Raw genomic sequence first — 22,931 nt, forward strand, 5'->3', positions numbered from 1 at the left:
TTCGACCAGTTAATCAAAAAGCTATATGATACTTAAACATATAGTACAGCTGTAGAGAGATGATATCATCCTTTAAATTGAGCCCTGTAAGAGGGAAGTGTGTGGGAACGGAGGGTGGATTAGTACAGTGACTATTTCACCGCACCTTCCCATTATGTAATAAGTGTGGCCCTTTCCATAGAAAGATGGTGAACGTTATACACTTTGTCAGATGCCCAATCCTGGTGTAGGTGTATATACCTGCTGGCGCTTGTGTTTAAAAGAACTCAACAACTATTTTTTTTTTTAAAAAAAAGTGTGTTTTGTGTAGCTTATTTTGCAGAATAAAATACTACTACATGTGTTTTGTAAGTTTCATGTTGCTGTGGGTATTTTCAAGCACGCATCCTACCAGTCATTATGGTAATTTGACCACTGGGTGGCACTGTTCTGTGGTTATTTATTTTTACATTCGAACACAAAACCATTAATGCCAACATACACACTGAAACAGGTAATGTTACTAAGAACACTATAATGAGTAAACTACATATAAGAGGCATCTGTTCATGTCTTTAGTTAAAAACTGGTAACATCTGTTAATGTACATTAATCCTATATAGTGGGAGTGGACATGATTACCAAGAAGAAATGCAATTCTACGATAATGGTAAGCTAGGCTCTGTTTATTTACACAGGGTGATCCCACTGCTTGTCTCCCACTGGCCGACGGCCAGACGTCTGTCACATCGTCATACACACTAACCTAAAATATTTCTCCATTCACCACTCAAGCTGATTGGCTGGATTATGAGGGCACAGCGCGGTCCGATGATGACTGAATTTACTAACTGTCCTGGTAGACAACTGCCATCTGTGTTGGGTTCATACACAGTGAAATTTGTTTAGGTAAAAAAATACTTAAATGACTGGCATACTGACAGGCTGTATGGGCAGCTGTAATGTAAACTCTTTGCTAACATAGCAGTTTGTTTTGTTGCCCATGTCAATGACTTGATAATAAAGACTTTTACCGAAATATGGCAATGTAAATTAAGCAACTTATAAATACAATTAGAGAATAAAGAGAGATGACATAGTCAACAATGTGCACTTGTCTGCCTCTAGGGCTCATTTACTACATTTTCACTGAACCATAGCACCCAATCAAGATACAGGGTTCACTGTGTGTGCGCTAGGCTGATAAAAGCGAATAGCTGATTGGTCACTGTTGTTTAGAGCAAATTTTGCACCACAATGAAATGTCAGTATTTGAACCCCAATCACGTACAATTATGGGCAGAACATATATGGTAACTATGAACAGCAATGTGCCCTAAACATCCCACTGGCTGCTGAGAAACCTTACTTGTGGGCACAGTGCACGCTGCCGTGAGCCAGCCATCAGGATAGAACAGGGGCATTTGCAATGAGAAAAACCTGACGTATAGGCGTAAGTCATTTGATGGGCGAGTATGGTTTAACCACAAAGGATTTGTGGGTACACAATCATTTATCTTTAGTATGTCAATCGTAAGCCAAAAGCCCTTTACATCTGCAGCTTTTGGTTCCCCAAAAAGTCTCTCTGGTTTATTTGTTCACAGTTGGCGCTCTTAACCATTGAGCAAACCCATTCTCCCACGCCTCTAATACTACCTATATATTAATGTTTCAGTGTGTATGTATGAATTCATGACAGCCCGGCAACCCTCCATGTGTGTACACGCTGTAGCCCTGCCAGCAGCATCCCCGCAGTGTGCCTTGGCTCTAAGCACCGGCTATTTGGAATGCCCCTTTTCTCCATCACTGAGCGGATTCAGCGCTAATGGAGCTTAATCGTTTCGCTGGATCACTCAGCTGCCACTGGCACCTGGGACGAAAATGATTCCAGTCAGTATCAACGGAGCTTGCAAGCTCCAGGCTCGCGCTCCAGGCTTTGATATACCCTCTTACTTTAATAGAATTACACATACTAATGCAACATACGGCTCACTAATCCTTTCCATCCACTTCCTACGAGCCCTGTACTACATGCCGCATTATAGCCTTCTGTGCTCCGTGCTCTATGTCTTCTGTACATTCACACCCAGATGCACCTACCAGACACACAAAGTGCTTTCCTTGCCAGGGACCCCCCAGTACCAGCGTGCCCACCCCTCCTCGTCCTGTTTATTTACTGCTCCTTGCAATACTTATTTAGCAGTTTATAGAAAGCCGCGCCGAGTCTTACACAGCCTCAAATACATTAAAAAAGAAGTCTGTGCTTATTAATTATGCAGGATTAGTCTAATTATAATTCAGCAAATTAATTAGCGACAGAAGGTGTTCTGAAACATTGGAGTACATTTGCATGTTAAATGGAGAGGGTATGCTGTAATATATGTAAATATATGCATGGTTTCATAGTTTAATTTAAAAATTTGCAGCTGCATATGGTATGGGAGCAGGTGAAAAGTCAGTTTTAGTTTAATGATCCTAACAAACATTGGATGGTTATGAAAAAAAAAAAAAAAGGGTTTGGGTATTCCAGTCTGATTTATAGGAAAATATGGGATTATACGGGTGGGTGGGGGTGGAGAGTTCAGCCCACCCCGGTTTCTGCTTCATGACCTGTTTTAAAGAACCGCACCCGTTTTGTTTCACACCTGTCTTTAATGTTCAAGACCAATTTGTCCTAATCGTTTATATAAATTCCTTTACTGGTTTTCCCTTTAACTACTCTGCTGGGAAGTCAGTCAAGGAACCCAGTACTAATTTGATGCCCTTGAAAGGAAAACATATCCAAAATTGAAAGCAGGGTTTATTTTCACTTTACTTTTCTTATTGTTCTGAAAAACACATGATCATAAATTATTACTCTGGAAGAACCTAATTTCTCTTCATATTTACATTTATTGGAGTGGAAGCAGCCATGTTAAGTGGTCAGCTGACATAGAACGGAATACAGCTCATAAACTCCAACAGGACAGCTCCACCCAGTGGCCAAATGTTTAGCAATTCATGCAATATATTTGCAAATCAGTTGTTTGGACTAATTGCAGAATAACTGGCTTTTAAAGAGCCCCTGTACGTTCTACATCCTGGTTGGGCAAGTACTCCACATACAGGCAGCTAGAGATCTGGGGTATATTTACTAAACTTTGAAAAAGTGGAAATGCTGCCTATAGCAGCCAATCAGATTCTAGCTTTCATTTTGTAGAATGTATTAAATAAATGACAGCTAGAATCTGATTGGTTGCTATAGACAATGGCAACATCTCCACTTTTTCAAACCCGCAGTTTAGTAAATATACCCCCAGCTGTCTATAAATCTGTTCTAATTTTGATATGTAAAAAAAGGGTTATTTGGGGGAAACACATGTTGCACATGTTTAAAATGACCACATTACAGGTGTGATCTAAGTGTAGCAAAGTGTGGCTAATTCTCACCAGAAATGATTCAGAAATCTATTTATACATTAGTGTGTTGCAGGATGTGGTGTGTTGAATAAATCAATTATTAATTCGATTTTTTTAAATTTTACAGTTATCTACTTTCCTAGCCTTTAGTTCTATAATGATAATGTACAATGTTTAAAAGAAAATGCATTATTAATTCACATGAATGTGTCTGTCACCAATTTGCAGTTACTGTTTAGTCTAACTCAGGCGTGTCAAGCTACAAATGATATTATAGGCCGAAATTAGTGACTAAAACCCAGTAGAGGTCAGTTACAAAAACTGCAGGCCCACAGCATGGATGTACCTGTTTATATGGACGAACACGTGAATCTGCAGGCCAAGATGGCTGCCTCTGTCATGCTGCAGATGTGTTCTCTTCTGATGGGACACACTGGATTCAGTTGCCGGTGCTCCATGTTCACAAAGCATTGAAAAAACTGGATGAGTGACATTATGTGGGGTGTCCACATATCATTGATTTTTGACACCAGTGGATAAGGGGCCTTAGAAGAACCTGAGGTAATTAAAAAAAAAAAAGTGCTCATTTCAAAATGGTGTTCTGTACAGCTACAATTAATTTATACCAAGCCTAGATAATCAGTGCGAAAGCAGTTATGCAACTCAATATGCGCTAGTGTTCAGAATTCCAAGGGGTCGGTGTTTACAGAGCAAGATGGCCGCCTTTGCAGAGGGGTGAAGCTGGGGGGAGACATTCCTAGCAAATTACAGAGTACACGCACTGGTGCACCTCATTTTGTGCAGCAATTCAGAAATAAGATTTCTTTTTGTAGAGCCAGATTACTGAAATGTGATAGGTGTGAAGAGGGCACAATCTTAAGAACCATTTCCACTCCATAATGGGACTTAAAGTTTGAACTAGCTCAGAGCTGGCGGACTTTGGCTCTCATACTATACTTTTAATGGGAAACATTTTGGACCTCCATTTTGTACTGCGGTGGAGATGCTCTTTTTACCGGCGCACTGTGACCAATGTAAGGGAAAGTTTCTAAAAAAAGGAAAAGCGGAGGTGTTTCCCACAGCATCCAATCAGATTCTAGCTATCCGTTATCTAGTACACTCTAGAAAAATATCGCTAGAATCTGATTGGTTGCTATGGGAAATACCTCCGCTCTTCCGTTTTAGAGAGTTGGATACATCTACCCCTCAATGAGGTTCAAACGAGCAGCATTTTAGGTGAAAAACAGACGTTTATTCTATTGAAAGGGGAGGTTTTAAAGTGACAGAAGTTCGGACTTTGATGTGATGTTTGTACTTTTGCGTGTGCAACGGCTGCGCTACCTAAATGAGCATTGTGGGAAAATACAGTAGTTAACCCAACAGAATTGTACAATGAATACATTACATATTGTTCTTCCATCTATTCATTCTGTTATGTATTAGGGATAGAAAACTGTTATTACTCATCCTTTGTAAGGAATTTATATAACTCATATATTATAAAGAGTGTACATCATTTCATGTAATTCCATGTCCATGATTAGGCACGGCCAAATGTAAGCATTCTGTGTAAGGTTTCCTGTGTTGTGTACATATCTTTTCTGTATTTTTGTCATTGTGTTTCATTGTGTGTGTTTTAGAATTGTAATTTTTTTAAAATTTTTAAATTTTTCATCTTCTAAACTAATAAAAAATGTTTTCAAGTATACTGTATATCAATATGTTTTGTGTGTTTTATATCAAGATATGTGTGTACGTCTACAAATACATCTGTAGTGGGTAGTAATACAGAAAAGTAATGTATGGGTCTTATATAGATTTAGGTTCTATGTTATAACATAGTAACTGAACATTTGCTGATGCTATAGGCAAATCTGCAAAAATACTCATGTGTTCTGATTTGTTTGTTTGCTGTGTGTGTGATGTAAAGAATAGACTACTGAGAAACAACACGAGATATATGCTTGTGTGCTATGTACAGTGTATGTTTTTGTGTATCGGTTTATGATAATTATTTCAAGTGTCTATTTGTTATCCAATAACAGATATTCTTTTGTGTAGAGGTGTATTTTTTTATTTCAGCAGTGTGCATTTGTACGATGTAGCAGTGTGTATATGCATGTTTGTTTGTGTTGCGTAGGAGTGTTTCTTTGCCTTTAATTCTGGCCTGTACGTGTGCGCTGTGCTGGGATTTTGGGACTGCAGTAAATGTGGTTGTCATAGTAACAAGAGGAACCGATCGACTCACCTGGGACCCAAACTTACTGCGGGAACATACAGCTATGACCCAAACAGACTCCCGCGCAGCCCCCCCTCCATCTTCCACCTCTCACATACACAACATATGTCTGTGTGTGTGTGTGTGTGTGTGTGTGTGTGTGTGTATATACTGTAGATATAAACATACATATAATATATAAATATTGTAAATGTAATTATATATATATATACACACACACACACACACACACATACCTACATACTTATAAATATATATATATATATATATATATATATATATATATATATATATATATATACTTTGTTAATACATTTAATTTATATACACAATGTCATGTTATGTGGTGTCTGCATTATAATCCATCATGATAGATCAGAGGCTGAATAATAGAACAAAGCAATCAGAACAACAGTAAGCATATGTACTGTAGGGTGACATCACACACCATATATTATGACGTAACCGCATACAATGTCCTCACTACCCAACAGATGTTTATTAGGGAAAGATGTTAGATGGTTGAGAGGGTCACTCCAAGGTGGGTTTTTTTTGTTTGTTTTTTAAATGAAAGCTTAAAGCAAACCATTGAAAAATAAATACTTTAGCTGGGGCAAGTTTTGGATAAGCAATTACCTAGATTAAACATGGAGAAAGCTCTGATTGTGTATGCAGTGACTAGGCTGGTAATAGTCTATTTCTGGACTCCAATGGTGTCGCTAGAGGTCCCTTGGCCTTCTACCTACCCACACACCTCCTAATACCCACCAGTATTTTACACACCCTCAATGACTACTAACATATATATCAGCCACCATTATACAGTTCATATAGTCTAAATAGAAATTATGCCCTCTTCATGTTCCCACATGCTTTAATAAGATAATCAATTGAGCTGTAGAGAGTGATTTAGTCGCCTGTACCCATTGTGGCCACCGCTTGACGCACTCTCTGGGCGCTGTTCTACATGCAAACTGCGCACCCATCGGCTGCTTTTGTGAATAGATCTGTGATCTCCATCTGGTCACTAGAGCAGCCTTGAACCCGCATGAGTACTATCGCTGAGAGCAGGGGGAGTAGCAGGGCGGATGGAGAGCAATTAAAGGGAGAAATGTTTTCAGGTTGGTCATTTAGGGCCAGGCAGACGCAGGTGACTGTGACTGGTGTCCCCACGCCTCTGCTGGACAAGTTTTGAAGCGATGCTAAGGACAGGCCTTATAAAAGGGGATTATCATCCCCAGGACTTGAGTGCTCACTCCAGGGTTTGCCAGACAGAAACTGAACATTAAGATTAAGGGGCATATTTAACAAGCACTGTCTATCAAACACAATCATTTTCATTCCTTATCACAATAATAAGGATTGTGAATATTTATTAAAAATCTTCTTCTTATGGAACGTCATTCACGAAAAACTGCTGTTTCTTCCTAGACCTATCTGCTATGTCCTTTATGTCCTTTATCGCAAAGTGGCCACCTTTGCGATAGTAGCCGAAGGGGAGAGAAGGGAAGAAGTGATGAGGGATCCGAAGATCTTCAGATGGCGTTAGACCATCAGTCAATCAAACTCATTTCCAGAACCTGTTAAATCACGAAAAATACCAGTCCCCATAGAAACTTATGGGAACTGCGATTCGTATGATAACAGTGAGACTGCAACTGGTATCTGCTACGATCCCCTAACTATAAATAAATGGGATACTTAATATTGCGGTGGTTCCTGGAGATTAGGAGCTTGTTAAAAAGGTCCCTTAGATTTAAATGTGTGGGTTTCAAGGGCAGAAATTTGTCCAAGACATCCCTGTGGTAGTCTCTTGTGAATCGCGAAAATATCTGGATTTTTAGTGGTCTAACTATTATTATTATTATTATTATTATTAGTAATAAAAAAAATGATATAGCGCCTACATATTACACAGCGCTGTATAGAGAATATTTAATCCCAACAATCCAAAACAGTCATAGATAGGAGAAACATTTTTAATTTCAAAATTACACTTCAATCTTCTAAATCCCATTTCAATCCTGACGATTCAGTTTCAATTCTGAAAATTCCATTTTCATCTTAAAAGTTCAGCTTCATTTCTGAAACTTTAAATTTTAGTCCTCAAAATTCCGTTACAAGTCTCAACATTCTATTTAAGGCCTCGAAGTTGCATTTCACATTCCATAAACATGTACTTTGCAGAGAGCTAGAGAACAAAGTTTCAAACGGCTGCTAAAATTATGGGGATAAAACCTTCATCACTCGTCAAAAATCATTAGCGAATATTAGATCACAGTTATTGTCATGTCTTGCCTTATATTTATCCAGTTAACTGGCATTGTAGATTAATATACAAGAGAGTGAAAGTGGAATATTCAGTAATGTCAGCTGCCATTTAAGCATATGATGCAACTTTACTGATAGAAATGTAAGAGTGTCATCCTAAACATGGATACTTATTGCTGCGTAGAGTAATTGCTAAACGTTGTAAGCCATTAATTGGTTATGGGGTGTTTAGCTGACAGCAGGTTTATATAACATATATGGAACATTTTTTCTCTATTACATTATGCTGATGTGCAATCTTGTGTCTACATAGAACTGGAATACATTATGTAACCAGAAGCATCTTCTAAACAGTGTCTTTGTCAGCCCGAAGCAGGTGATAAAAAGGAGAGATAATTACAACTATTATTTGCATTATTTTACACATTGTCCTTATGAAGAGGCCATCATCAGACAGCAAATGTCTCCCAAAGAAACAACGTGTTATGTTTAGGCTTTAATGTGTTTGTAACTCAAAAAGTTTTTTAAAAGATATATACATTTTTTTTAGACATCAGGGATTTGTAATCCATTATTACTTACTGATCACTTTAATTCACTATAATGATATAAATATTCTTTACTTTCAGAAAAGCCTAATATTTTTAACTTTCACGTTGTCTATTTTTGTACTTATGAAGAGTGTCTAAATAGTGATGCCACTGCCTATATAATATTTATCATTTTGATGTTTCAGAGTCGCACCGATAAAGTTAACATAAAATGTTTAGGATACAAGTGACAAAATTTTAAATACAGCTGCTGGAGTGTACTTGTAATATATTTTCTAAGGACATGGTTCCTGGATTACAATAAGCCGACTGTATAAAAAAAGATTTAAATGTTATAGAGGCTGCCCCTCATCAGCACATGTTTGGAAAACATCTCCTGCACAAATTCCCTATATATATATATATGTATAAATATGTTGTATCAATAGAACAATGAACATTGTTCTACATACTATGTGCATATATCAATATATATATATCAATATATATATATATATATATATATATATATATATATATATATATATATATATATCTATACTGTAAGTCCATACAATAGACAGAACGGGGAAGACAATAGTGCCAATGTACCTACTTTTAACATTTTATTCTTTAAGATTGTGCACTGTTCTAAACCTTGTACTTGTTGTAACTCCCTGAATGTACTGCTTTAGGAATCCTTAATAACAGCAATGGTTATACTATATTTCAAGCTAATACAAATCATCAATGAGGAGTTCAGCCAAGACAGCGTGAGAAGAGCGGCTTGTATTTTCTACCTATAAATCTCACTTTATGTGATGTCAGACTACACTATTTACTTTATAGGGAGATATGACGTTATTACGTCACGTGATGATGTCACCGTCTAGGAATAATTATGAGGAATTTATGCTGCGTACATCAACCAAACCAAACTGACTTGGGCTATATTTACTAAACTGCGGGTTTGAAAAAGTGGAGATATTGCCTATAGCAACCAATCAGATTCTAGCTGTCATTTTATAGAATGTACTAAACCGTCTAGGAGTAACACAGTGGATTTATCTTTCAGGTTCTTCCTCAAATTCTTTTTGAAATGTAACCAGAACTGTCTGAAGACGGCAGGCAACCCGCGAGACATGAGGCGGTTCCAGGTGTGTATCTACATATACGGTGTTTGCCCGTGTATGAATGTGTGCTTATATACCCTATATATCCCGGTATATTTCCCCTACACTTATATAACTACTCTGTATAACACTGTCATCCTTCAGATGACCGCTTCTGTATACAAGGTCTAGGTAACATGTGACCCTCTATTTGTCTGCCCCAAAGATACGTCTCCAACCTAACTTACACCAACTTTCCTATTCTGTAGTAATCATCTCTATATTAGCATATTCTCCCATTGTATAACTGTTCTGTATTCCTACATCCCGCCCTACATATCATTTCTCCTATATTTGTTATCTATCACTCTAAACTTCCTCACATACAGTATATGATCCGTATAACGCTGGCTTTCATGTAAGCTCTCCCCATTACCCCCCTCCCCATATTACACCGCTCCCTGTGAATTATAGCCTCTCTGCTGGCAGTTTTGCTTTCAGCCCAGGTTCCTGTCACATCTCAGGGACACGCTGACACCTCCAGCACATTGAAACATGGAAACAGTTAAGGTGGCGGAGAGACCCAATGACCTTGATCTGTTTAGATAAGATGTAAAGATTTCCCAAGGTCAGTGGGTCTCTTGTGTAGTGTTTCTGAGCTTGGCTGTGTCTGACCCTTGGGCCCTAGAGGCTCCGTACCCGAGCCAGAGTCTACACAGTAAGGAAACTGGAGAGGAGGAGAATATTACCGGGATATATAATATTTAATATCTACTTTCAAAGTTTTAAATATTTACTTGCTTGGTTGATTAATAATGTGTGCAGACTATTGCATCGTCATTAGGTAATATAACTTTTTTTTTAAGACAACATATTACCTGAACATTAATAGCTTTGCAGCTCCCTTTTCAGCACTCTTTGGGAGCATTAGTGTTTAATCTTTATTATGCTGTTTGTTTTTATTGTTAGGAATTTTTATCGCTACTAGAATCCAAGGGTTTATGAACAGGGTGATATTCTGTAGATTGCTAAAAAGGTTATTGTAGAAAAAAAAAAAAGTCAGAAAGTTATTATCAAAAAAAAAAAAAAAGGTTGGTTTTGGGCCGCCCCAAGTTTAGCAGTTGATCGTACACAATTTCCATGAAAAAAAACAAAAAACAAAAAGTAGATCTGTTTGGACCGGTGAGCATACCTTATGTAATATACGTGGCTGCCAATGACTATAAATTGTATAACTACGAAAAACTTTTTGAAATTTTTGCTTGTAATTAAAAAATATAGATCAATCATTTTAGAATTACAGTACACCAATTATTTGTCAGTAAATAAATGGTTGCTGTCAGTAAATGTTTATGAAATTGTCATAAAAAATATTTTCAAGGGCTGGTAATAGAAATAAATTGTCTTTAAAGTCTGTTTTTATTTTTATCTAGCACAAGCATTTTATAGTGTTTTGTGGGCTAGGCAAATAGTGCCTCATGCCTCCGTGAGGTCATGCCTCATGCCTCAGTGATGTCACAACTTCCTAGTTAATTGATAGGCTGCATTCTCATGAATATTCGTGCAGCCCAGTAAATGGCTGCCCTCACTATGACTATGCAATGGGCACACTCAGATTGCATCATGCCTGGTGTATCTGACCTGTTTCTTCCCACAGGTTGTCCTCTCCACCACGGTGAATGTAGATGGACATGTCCTTGCCGTGTCAGATAACATGTTTGTTCACAACAATTCAAAGCATGGGAGGCGGGCAAAGCGGCTGGACCCTATGGAAGGTACGGACGCTTATCTGGAGTACGGTATGAACTTCTCGTTCTTTAACTATCTTTATCCAGAGACAACTTTGCAACTTACGAAACCTAGATCGAGTGTAGACTATAAACAGTCTTTATAGTTAGTTATACCTTTATAAAATAATGTATTTCTGAGTAGTGATCAATTACATACTACTTCCTCTTTAGATGCACCTAAAGAATAATCATATTCAAAGCTAAAAACTTAGGTGGGATATGTTAATTAATAAAATGTCCCCTGCTTTAACCTGATCCTCCAAACCAGAAGGTTCTGTGATACCGCTAATGGTCCAGGTAGGCTTTTGATTTAAACTGCTAAAGGCGTTCCCCTTGGGCGTTCAATTCCATGAGGAATTTATGCTGCGTACATCAACCAAACCAAACTGACCTGGGGGGAAATGTATTAAGCTTTAGGTTCTTCAACACCCGCAAGTTCGGCGTCTTCGGCGTTTAAATTTAAAGCGGCGCTGCATTGTAAAGGGAAGTTTTCCTTTACAAGGCAGCGTCGCTTTAAATTTAAACGCCGAAGACGCCGAACTCGCGGGTGTTGAAGAACCCGGAGCTTAATACATTTACCCCCTGGTCTTCATATATTTAGTAATATCTCCTGGCAAAGTTTAGAAGTTGGTGAAAAGCTGTCCAGTGCAATGAGGTTTCGGGTCTGCGATCCAGCACTCAACACATAGGCCCCGAGTCATTAAGGGACGTATCTCTGTTTTTTGTGCGTATCGTACGCAGTTTTCTTCTGCGCATGCCCAGAACGAGGACACTCGGCCGTCAACGAAAGCAAGTCCGCTGTGTATGCCAACGCAAATGACAGTTACGGCGGTCTACGATTTCGGGGAGTGAACGGGGCTGGGAATGGACGTGTGCTTGTACTCGATGCACAATGTGGGCGTGGCCAAAGTGAATTGAATGCAGCCCCGTCTGAATGAAGCTCTGTGTGTGTGAAAGTTTCTTGTTTTTCTGACGTATCTCTTGCACCGGCTAGGGGTCTAGTCTAAGTCCTGGGTCAGTATCGTATGCAGCTATAACGTGTGTCTGGAATCAGGAGCAACTGTAAAAATGTATTTTATGTACAGTAGACATTAAGGACAGCCTAATAAATGTTTTTTAACATAAAAAAAGTTTTTACATTTTTTTTACAGTTTTCATTTTTAATCATAAATGACTATATTATTGACAGGTAACATTAATTGATTAATATTTTTTTTTTCTGTGCGTTCTTTTGAGATTTCATATTCCACATACGTATTGTCCGCATCCTGCAATGTCTGGTCTAGTACAGCAGAGTGAACCTACACCCATAGTCATCACCACATGTATCTTGAGATCCGCTCCTTGTTGACTCCAGGAGTATGCAGAGCTGATTTACGAGCCTTTGCGAACAACTGCGCGATGCGCTCAGTATACGCGTCTTAATGACTCAGGCCCATAACCTCAACACACTCAATACATAATTCTGCTGCTGTATGTTCCTTGTATTTTCACAGCCTCTCAGATTAATTTCTGACTAGTGTATAACACAGTGATAAAATAGTGAGCACGCATCATATCAGTGTAGGCGAACAGATTGGTATATCTACTTTGGATGGCAAAACACCTGATCCCATGACAACTCTTACCAGGGGGCTTACCATATGTCCTACGTCAACAGCAACTTTTATACAAACATAAGGACCACGGGCCTGATTCATTAAGGATCTTAACTTGAGAAACTTCTTATTTCAGTCTCCTGGACTAAACTATGTTACAATGCAAGGGGTGCAAATTAGTATTCTGTTTTGCACATAAGTTAAATACTGGCTGTTTTTTCATGTAGCACACAAATATCAACTTTAAATTTCAGTGTACAAATAAGCTATCAAGTATTTGTGTGCTACATGAAAAAACAGTCAGAATTTAACTTATGTGCAAAACAAAATACTAATTTGCACCCCTTGCATTGTAACATGGTTTTGTCCAGGAGACTGAAATAAGAAGTTTCTCAAATTAAGATCCTTAATGAATCAGGCCCCACAAACCTAAGTAATGTATAAATATCAACAGGGCTTTCCCACTGAATTTGGGGCCACCCTAGGCATTGTGAGCCAATGCACCCTAAATTAGTGATCAGACACCCCTCTGTGTCATGTCCCACTAACCATTGGCTCTTGAAAATGAAAGGTTGGTGAAGGCCAAAATGTAAAAGACAATATAAAAAAAGAAATAAAATGAACATAAAACAGTTCTATGCTGATACACTGTCTAAGCCGAATACATGTCTGAATATCTGAGAAAACACAACAAGCAACACAGCCATTACAGCAAAATTAGGACCTCCAGCTATGTTCTCCATGTCAAACAGACAGAACCGCGCAACTATGTTCTAGTCTTCTCCCCAGACAGTCAGAAGGCTTATTATCACTATCGAGATACTACTCTTATTATTATTTATATACATTACTCTGGTTGCTATTTCTCAGCACATCCTGTATTAACCACGTGAGGAATTAATGAACTGGAAGAGAATGATTGAATCAGTAAGGAATTTAGTGTGGTGTTAATTTCCCCCCGGCGGGCGGTCAAACGGTGGAAATAAATCCCAGGGTGCAGGGCTAGACTGGAGTCCAGCTTTGGTTAAACTGATTGGATTTGATTGACTGGCTGCTCATTTTTTGGAACCTCGCCAGAGATCTGAGGCACCTTTAACCTTGTCAGTGGTGGAAACCGAGTGATAGATTGAGGCTGGTTATGGCTCCTGATGGAAGATGGAGTTGTGAGGCCTACCCAGATGGAAGGGGAAGAAGCCATAAAAACACAAAAAATAAAGAGGGGCAGTTGAAACCTGCCGGACCTGGGCTCTCTCATTACTGGCGTGAAGTACACTGTTAAATCTAGGGTATTGCTGTTATATTAAAGGCTTCACTGAAATGTTTAATGCAAAACTTGTGAACAACGGACAGCTGAGCACGTTGAGAGTTATTTACTAATACTGCACAAAAGTACAAATCTGCACTAAAAACACAGCAACCAATCGGAGCTCCCCTGTCAGCTGTCTGGTGCAACAAAGACAACAAAAAGGACATTTCTGAATATTTATGATTTCAGTGTAAATTTGCACCCTGAGCAATATTAGCAAACAATACAAATCATCATTATTATTAACATTGTTTTTTTTATAATGAATGAGAGTTTTTTTTAATTAGGAATTTCACTTTGCTCACTTTATTTATTAAGCTGCAATTCTAGTTTAGCCCCAGATTTGCATCCGTGCCTCTATATATTTAAGCATAATATAACATATTTGTAAGCAGGCTTTATTTCGCTTTATTCTCCTGTAAATGCTCAGTATCACATATGTTCATTAAGTAATTTGCATTTGCACTATGTTAACCTAACTTCTCGACATACCTGCAATAGCAAACTGCCACGATACTTCCTGGGATTAAATAACAACAATATCATCAATAAACTGCATTGGGTCACTGCGCCCATGGCCAGTATATCATACATCACAATACTACTAACCTGCAACTTTTTAACAAATCACCACCCCGTCATTTTATTACCCCTGTTTAATTTAGCAGATAGTTGCATAACCCACAGATATGTATGTAAATAGATGTTTCACCAGCACAAACTGTCCTTTTAAATAACCCTGGATCTTCCTATTGTTAGCATTCGCATTATGTTTTATTATGTTTTATTTATATAGCGCTTTACAATCACAGAATGACTTTATTTGCTACGTCCTGTGCTGGTATATCAGTACATTATTACAATTAATGGGGATCTGTGCAGATTGAGCAGGATTTTCTTTTCCCGTGCAGTCTCGTGCAATAAGGAGAATAACATATATTATGGTTACAGTTCATATCAGATCCCATCATTAAAGCACATGAGGTGTCTACTCTGCCCCTCTATGCACCAAGACATGACAAAGTTACCACCACTTACCCAGTCTCTTCTGCGGCTACATTAATAAGATTCTTTTTCGGTGAATTTCTCACTGCTTTTTTTTTTTTTTTTTTTTGCACTATTTAGAGTAATTTTTGGCTTTTTACAAGATGAGTGTTTCCATTATTTGACAGGCTGTACAGTATTTTTTAAGTCTGGTTGTAATCCACAACTATGTAATGAAATAAAATTTTAGTTAGAGCACACCCTTAAAAAGAATGTGGAAAGGAAATTTAGAAGTAACTTGTGAAATATGAGGTTGCAATTCCCAGGAATGAACTTAGAAAAGGCCCCACTGCAGGTGTGAGTTTTCCCAATAACTGACGGCTCGTCTTGGGGGGGGGGGGGGGGGGGGGGGGAAACACTTTTTTGGGTTGCTGACTAAGCTGCCTCAGCAGGTTTACGCAGAGGGGACACATCTCACCCTGTGCAAATGTCGCATAGTTGTAGAACTTATCAATCTCTGGCCAAGGGAGGGTTCCAAAGTACTTGTGCAAAGATCTCTCAATAGATAAATAAACAGTAGTTCTAAATAGGCTTTCTACGTATCCCCACAATAGCAGCTCACTTAGAATTAGTGGCAGCAGCTTATCCGGTGTATTTGTACCAAGAACTGCTTGTTGGGCATTGTGGTCCATAATTGTGTTCAGCCAGTGAACCATAAAGCTAATCATCGTTATTTGTCAGACATGTATTGTGATATCAATGTAATGCTCTTACTACTACAATACTGACGTATGATGGAGGAAGGTGACTGGTGGGACAAGATGACCAGGAGGCAGAACATTGAGTGACGTGTCATATCTTTGTATGTCTACAGCTACACCATGCATCAAAGCCATCAGTCCCAGCGAGGGGTGGACTACGGGCGGTGCTATGGTTATCGTCATTGGGGACAATTTCTTTGACGGACTTCAAGTGGTGTTTGGGACCATGCTGGTTTGGAGTGAGGTAAGTCACTTAGGATGTGTGTTCATCAGTGCTGATGGTATGTAGAACATAAGGAACTTGTATTGGATAAATTCATAGCATGGTATTTATTTAAATTACTAAACAATGCACTAATTCTAACAAGTAGATTGCCTGAAGTTCCCCCTATATTTTTCGGAGTGTCATGTCTCCATACACAATCCTTAGCAGGCAATTCGCCGTGAAGTACCGCCAGACATGCCCACATTGCTGGCCAATAGGGAACACAAATCTCCACTCATTGTCTCTCACATTTTTGTGGGACGCGAGCGAAAATGAGCGGAGATTTTAGTACACACTCCGGCACGATATATCTCCACAGACTGTTCGTCAATTGACTTCCCTCCTTAGAGAAGTAAGGGGAAGATGGGCCACTGCACTTTATATGAGATGCAGTTTGCCACCACTCTCCATATGCCGCCACAGGCAAGGTACTTTACAATTTGCGCCTCATACTTCTGTGATGTTACTGGATTGTAGTAAACGGAGAGACACCCACAAAATGGCTGCCTCCACTGTGTGTAGACAATGGTACGCTTTATTATGCGTTTGTAGGTTAATGAACATTTCTGCTTTCATAACATCAGGGTTTCAGGGCTTACTTCATTAGTTTTCTCCATTTCTTCCTTCAGCTCATCACTCCGCATGCTATCCGGGTGCAGACACCGCCCCGGCACATACCAGGCGTGGTAGAGGTGACCCTGTCATACAAATCCAAACAGTTCTGCAAAGGAGCCCCCGGAAGGTTTATTTACACAGGTAAATACAGAGATAAAATATCTTTAAAATTTTTAATGATCACTATTCAGTATGGTTGTCAGAGAGGAGTCATATGACTGCTCACGTATGATACCGTATGCCTTAGGGGTTATAATGACTGATACACTAGGGGCTAGATTTACTAAGCTGCGGGTTTGAAAAAGTGGGGATGTTGCCTATAGCAACCAATCAGATTCTAGCTTTCATTTATTTAGTACCTTCTAAAAAATGACAACTAGAATCTGATTGGTTGCTATAGGCAACATCCCCACTTTCTCAAACCCGCAGCTTAGTAAATCTAGCCCTAGGAGTCATAGCAAGAAGTCCTATTTAATGAATTGATTATCATTTGCAAAGTTGTTTTTTAAAAAATGTCCATAGAAACGCGTACATTTAGTGTGTAAACATACATCTCATGTTGGCAAAGGAGTTCCTGTTCTGAAGAGCTTGCAGTCTAACTAGACAAAGCGATGAGCACTTTGCTGATGGAAGAGGAAATGTTGTATAAGTATATAAAAAATAAACCCCAAGTTACCGACTTCACATGGTGATGTAGATATTTCCCACTATAGTTTAGTGACAAATTATCACCATTGTCGCTCATTGCCAGTGAGAATATTGGTATCTCAGAGGATCTGTTATGTTCTATAAAGAAAACATTTATCATAAAAACACCTATTTTACATCAATTTGCAGCATTTAATGTGTGTCAGTAAGCAGAGCGAGACACAGCCAGGACATGATGTGCTATAGAACCATTTACATATTCCCTCATTCCCAGGACATATACCAAATCTCATCCAGCTTAATTCAATTGGGGTTTGCAATTCAGTGACAGATGAAATGTGTATTATTAAACTGCTTAAACATACCCAATGGGATAGGAGAAATTCTAAGTTTAGCCAATGTTACTTTTTTTTCTCCAAGTCTGAGATTTTCTATTAAATTCCCTCTTGTCTGGCTCCTGTTATATTAAAATTCATGTTCCCTTTAATTACTTAATAAAAAGTAAATACAAATGCTGTTTCTGTGGGGATGTGACCTTCTCTGTTCATTTAATTTGAGGCTGTTTCTCTTAGATAAACAAGGAAAGGAGGTTACAGTATGTTCAGATACTGAGGAAATTAATACCTGCAGAGGTTAAAGTGCCTCTGCTCTAAAACAGTCCATAGGGTTAATAACTGTTCTGCTGAGCTTACAATCTAATGACTAGTGCCAGGCAGAGCAAGATCAAGGATTGATTTCAGGAATATATAATATTTGAAGTATCTTTAATATTTGTTCCCTTTCTCTTACTTGCAGAATGGTTGAGGTCCTGAGACACTCACAAGGATTGACAATTAGAACCTCACTTTTCTAACTCCTCTGGGCTGCCTAGAAAATTGTTGATTGTGAGAAAACCAAACCACGGGGTATATGTACTAAACTGCGGGTATGAAAAAGTGGAGCTGTTGCCTATAGCAACCAATCAGATTCTAGTTATTTATTTAGAACATTCTACAAAATGACAGTTAGAATCTGATTGGTTGCTATAGGCAACATCTCCACTTTTTCAAACCCGCAGTTTAGTAAATATACCACCACGTCTGCTAAATTTCGCTCAGTATCATAAGTGACTGTTGGTTACCAACTTATTGAGTGAAGACATCTCATTAATGGCTTAGACTAAGTTAGGTTGCCTAGATAATTTATAAGCTGGAAAACACATTCTAAGGACAGTGGTGACACAGTGAGCTAGACCCAGTAATTTATTTGTCAGTTAGATATTGGCTTTTTTTTGTATCTATTGATGTCGTTTAAACTTTCAGGAGTTTATCACAACTAATGATAAATGTTTGGCGATGAGTTTGGTCTTATGAGCCTTTCAGAGCCTAAAATGGCTGACATCAGGCAACAGTTATTGTATGTTCATCTATATGACAATAGTTGAGTCTGTCAGAGTATGGGAACTTGTATACCAACATTTTTCAATGCTAAAAGATACATTTACATAATAAATACCATTAGGGTTTAGTTGTCCTTTAAATGCTTTTAATAAAATATTCCTAATAATGTATCATGCTTTCTGTGGGGTTATTTGTCCCTTACTGAACACCACTAATCAGATTTTCTCTCCATCAGCATTAAATGAGCCTACAATCGACTATGGCTTTCAAAGGTTACAGAAAGTGATCCCAAGACATCCTGGTGACCCTGAGAGGTTGGCGAAGGTAAGACCAGCAAATGTGTGCCAGCGGAGTTCTATATTCACAATAGGTGTTTCCATGTGACATGTAGTCAAATACGTACTAGAGAAATAAATACGCAAAAACAGCCATCAAAAATATCTTTATCGTGCAGGAAAGTTCTAAGTTGTGTAATAAAAAATGTGAGTATGAAACGTTATTAATCTAAAGCAGAAATGTAAATGTTTAATGCAGCCCATTCATCTGGGAAACACATAGAGTATAGGCAGGACCAGGGACAGCTCCCCACAGGTCCCTGCTGTACAGTCACATGGTCCAGGGAATTCCTGCAGCATAAGGGTGGTGAGCACTGCTGCTAAGACTCTGCTGGAGTTAAACCATTCTTTGTTCTTTCCTAAGGAAATGTTGCTGAAAAGAGCGGCAGACCTGGTGGAAGCATTGTATGGAACCCCCCATAATAACCAGGTAATACGTCAGCCCCAGGGTTCAGAGAGATGAGAGGTTTCACAGAGAAATACAATGGCCATGTTGTATATATTTTGCAAATCTGTGCTTCAATCTAACACCGCTTTCTTTCCTCTGCTATATAGGACATCATTCTGAAGAGGGCGGCAGACATTGCTGAGGCTCTGTACAGCGTCCCACGCAACCACAACCAGATCCCTACACTCTCCAGCTCCCCTGCACATGGTGGCATGATGGGAATTAACTCCTATGGGGGGCAGCTTGGAGTCACAATTTCAGAATCACAGGTCAATAACCAGGGTGAGTAATGGGATGCACATTGTGTGTGTTGGGTTGTAAGGATTATGCTACAGGCGGTCATTCTGTCACTCTAACATTACATCACTGTGTTCCTGACACACCTCCTTCTTTACTGTGTCACACATATTACTATCTTCCTTTATGCTCCTATGCCCATCATTTTGTCTACATCTATGTTATCTCTGTTTTTGTCATCTGTCTTTCACTGTGACTGACATTTCTTTAAAGAAACCTGTTCATCAGGAATTGAGACTGTTTCTGTTTTTGATGCTCTTTATCTTCTGTTCTACCCCTGTCTGTCTCTGCTGCTCTCTATCCTCTGTTCTACCCGTCTGACTCTGCTGCTATCTATCCTCTGTTCTACCCCTGTCTGTCTCTGCTGCTATCTATCCTTTGTTCTACCCCTGTCTGTCTCTGCTGCTATCTATCCTGTTCTACCCCTGTCTGTCTCTGCTGCTCTCTATCCTCTGTTCTACCCCTGTCTGTATCTGCTGCTCTCTATCCTCTGTTCTACCCCTGTCTGTCTCTGCTGCTCTCTATTCTCTGTTCTACCCCTGTCTGTCTCTGCTTCTCTCTATCCTCTGTTCTACCCCTGTCTGTCTCTGCTTCTCTCTATCCTCTGTTCTACCTGTCTGTCTCTGCTGCTCTCTATCCTCTGTTCTACCCGTCTGTCTCTGCTGCTCTCTATCCTTTGTTCTACCCGTCTGTCTCTGCTTCTCTCTATCCTCTGTTCTACCCCTGTCTGTCTCTGCTTCTCTCTATCCTCTGTTCTACCCCTGTCTGTCTCTGCTGCTCTCTATCCTCTGTTCTACCCGTCTGTCTCTGCTGCTCTCTATCCTCTGTTCTACCCGTCTGTATCTGCTGCTCTCTATCCTCTGTTCTACCCGTCTGTCTCTGCTGCTATCTATCCTCTGTTCTACCCCGGTCTGTATCTGCTGCTCTCTATCCTCTGTTCTACTCCTGTCTGTATCTGCTGCTCTCTATCCTCTGTTCTACCCCTGTCTGTATCTGCTGCTCTCTATCCTCTGTTCTACCCGTCTGTCTCTGCTTCTCTCTATCCTCTGTTCTACCCCTGTCTGTCTCTGCTTCTCTCTATCCTCTGTTCTACCCCTGTCTGTATCTGCTGCTATCTATCCTCTGTTCTACCCGTCTGTCTCTGCTGCTCTCTATCCTCTGTTCTACCCATCTGTCTCTGCTGCTATCTATCCTCTGTTCTACCCATCTGTCTCTGCTGCTATCTATCCTCTGTTCTACCCCTGTCTGTCTCTGCTGCTCTCTATCCTCTGTTCTACCCGTCTGTCTCTGCTGCTATCTATCCTCTATTCTACCCCTGTCTGTCTCTGCTGCTCTCTATCCTCTGTTCTACACCTGTCTGTATCTGCTGCTATCTATCCTCTGTTCTACCCCTGTCTGTCTCTGCTGCTCTCTATCCTGTTCTACCCCTGTCTGTCTCTGCTTCTCTCTATCCTCTGTTCTACCCCTGTCTGTCTCTGCTTCTCTCTATCCTCTGTTCTACCCCTGTCTGTCTCTGCTGCTCTCTATACTCTGTTCTACCCCTGTCTGTCTCTGCTGCTCTCTATACTCTGTTCTACCCGTCTGTCGCTGCTGCTTTCTCCTTGTTTGTCTCCCCTGTTATATCTCTGCCTGTTTCTCACATTCTACTTCCCTGTCTATTTCTCATGCATTAGCCCCTGCATGTCTCTTATGCTCTTTCTACTTATTTCCCCTGTTCTTCTCCTACCTTCCTTTGTACTACCTGTCTCTTTTGCTCTCTCCCTGTCTATTTCCTTTGAACATCCCCCTACCTGTCACTTGTGCTCTCACTCTCTATTTCTTCTGCTTCCACCTGCCTATCTCTGTTTATCTCCCTTATTCTTCTCCTAACTGTCACTCCAACGCTCTCTCCGTCTTATCTCTCCTGTATTGCCCCCTGCTTGCCGCTGCTGCACTCTATCCCTCACTATTTCCTCTATACATCCCCATACCAGTGTCTTGTGCACGCTCTATCTGACTTCTGTTGTGACTCCTTTCCTCTTTCTCCCTGTCTGTCTATCCTGCTCTGTCTATCTATCCTCTGCTTACTTTCCCTGACCTTCTCCCTTTCATCCAGTGCCTCCGCATCCTGCTCTATCTGTCCGCCCTTCTCACCTGTTCTTCTATTCTGCTGTCTCCCTCTGCCTTCTGCTGATCTCTTGTATTCTCGTATTCCTCAGGTTACATCCGGAATACAAGCAGTATCTCCCCACGTGGCTATTCCACAAGTTCCACCCCCCAGCAGTCTAATTACAGCACCCCCAATAACAGCATGAATGGCTACAGCAATGTCCCCATGTCCAACCTGGGAGTCCCTGGGTCTCCTGGATTCATCAATGGCTCGCCCACTACGTCACCCTATGGCAGTGAGTATCCAACAATTTCCCCATTCTCTGCTACATAACCATGTTGTACATTTGTATACCCAAATCTCCATTTATATTAGAGCCACAATTGACATATTTCTAGAGTATATTAAGATAAACAAGCAATAATAAACAAAGTAAGTGTTCTACTATAGTACATAGTAATGATATGTAGAATATAGCCCAAGAACACTCCAGCTTCCAGCGTTGATTTGCCCCTAAACTGACTGTGCCCATTCTTTTATTGTAGTCATGTCCTCCAGCCCACCGTTGGGATCTTCTGGAAGTTCATCCATCCTGCCTTTCTCCTCCTCCGTCTTCCCCTCCATGAAACAGAAGAGTGCCTTCGCCCCAGTTATCCGACCGCAGGGTTCCCCATCTCCAGCCTGCCCTAGTGGAAATGGTAATGGTTTCCGAGGTGAGGACACACTGTGAATCAAACATTTTAAAACCAAAATTTGTTACAGCGTATTAGGTATATTTTTAAACGGACTGACAGCATTTCAGTGAAGCCAGGACATGACCCTCCTTTGTTTTATTCAGTCACTGTTGATTTTTGGATCTACTCTGAGGGATAATTAAAAATATTCT

General features: G+C 39.8%; 1 protein-coding gene across 1 annotated transcript in view; it reads left to right on the forward strand.

The window, feature by feature from the left end:
* Positions 1-22,931, forward strand: part of EBF2 (EBF transcription factor 2) — a 65,238-nt gene that overhangs the window by 38,125 nt on the left and 4,182 nt on the right. The window contains exons 7-15 of the mRNA XM_075207187.1: positions 9,494-9,575; positions 11,188-11,305; positions 16,083-16,213; positions 16,864-16,990; positions 19,112-19,200; positions 19,576-19,641; positions 19,767-19,941; positions 22,155-22,340; positions 22,591-22,758. Of these exons, the coding sequence (XP_075063288.1) occupies positions 9,494-9,575; positions 11,188-11,305; positions 16,083-16,213; positions 16,864-16,990; positions 19,112-19,200; positions 19,576-19,641; positions 19,767-19,941; positions 22,155-22,340; positions 22,591-22,758 (1,142 nt within the window). The remainder of the gene's footprint in view (positions 1-9,493; positions 9,576-11,187; positions 11,306-16,082; positions 16,214-16,863; positions 16,991-19,111; positions 19,201-19,575; positions 19,642-19,766; positions 19,942-22,154; positions 22,341-22,590; positions 22,759-22,931) is intronic.

The sequence above is a fragment of the Mixophyes fleayi genome, chromosome 4 (genome assembly GCF_038048845.1).
Source record: "Mixophyes fleayi isolate aMixFle1 chromosome 4, aMixFle1.hap1, whole genome shotgun sequence".
NCBI lineage: Eukaryota > Metazoa > Chordata > Amphibia > Anura > Limnodynastidae > Mixophyes > Mixophyes fleayi.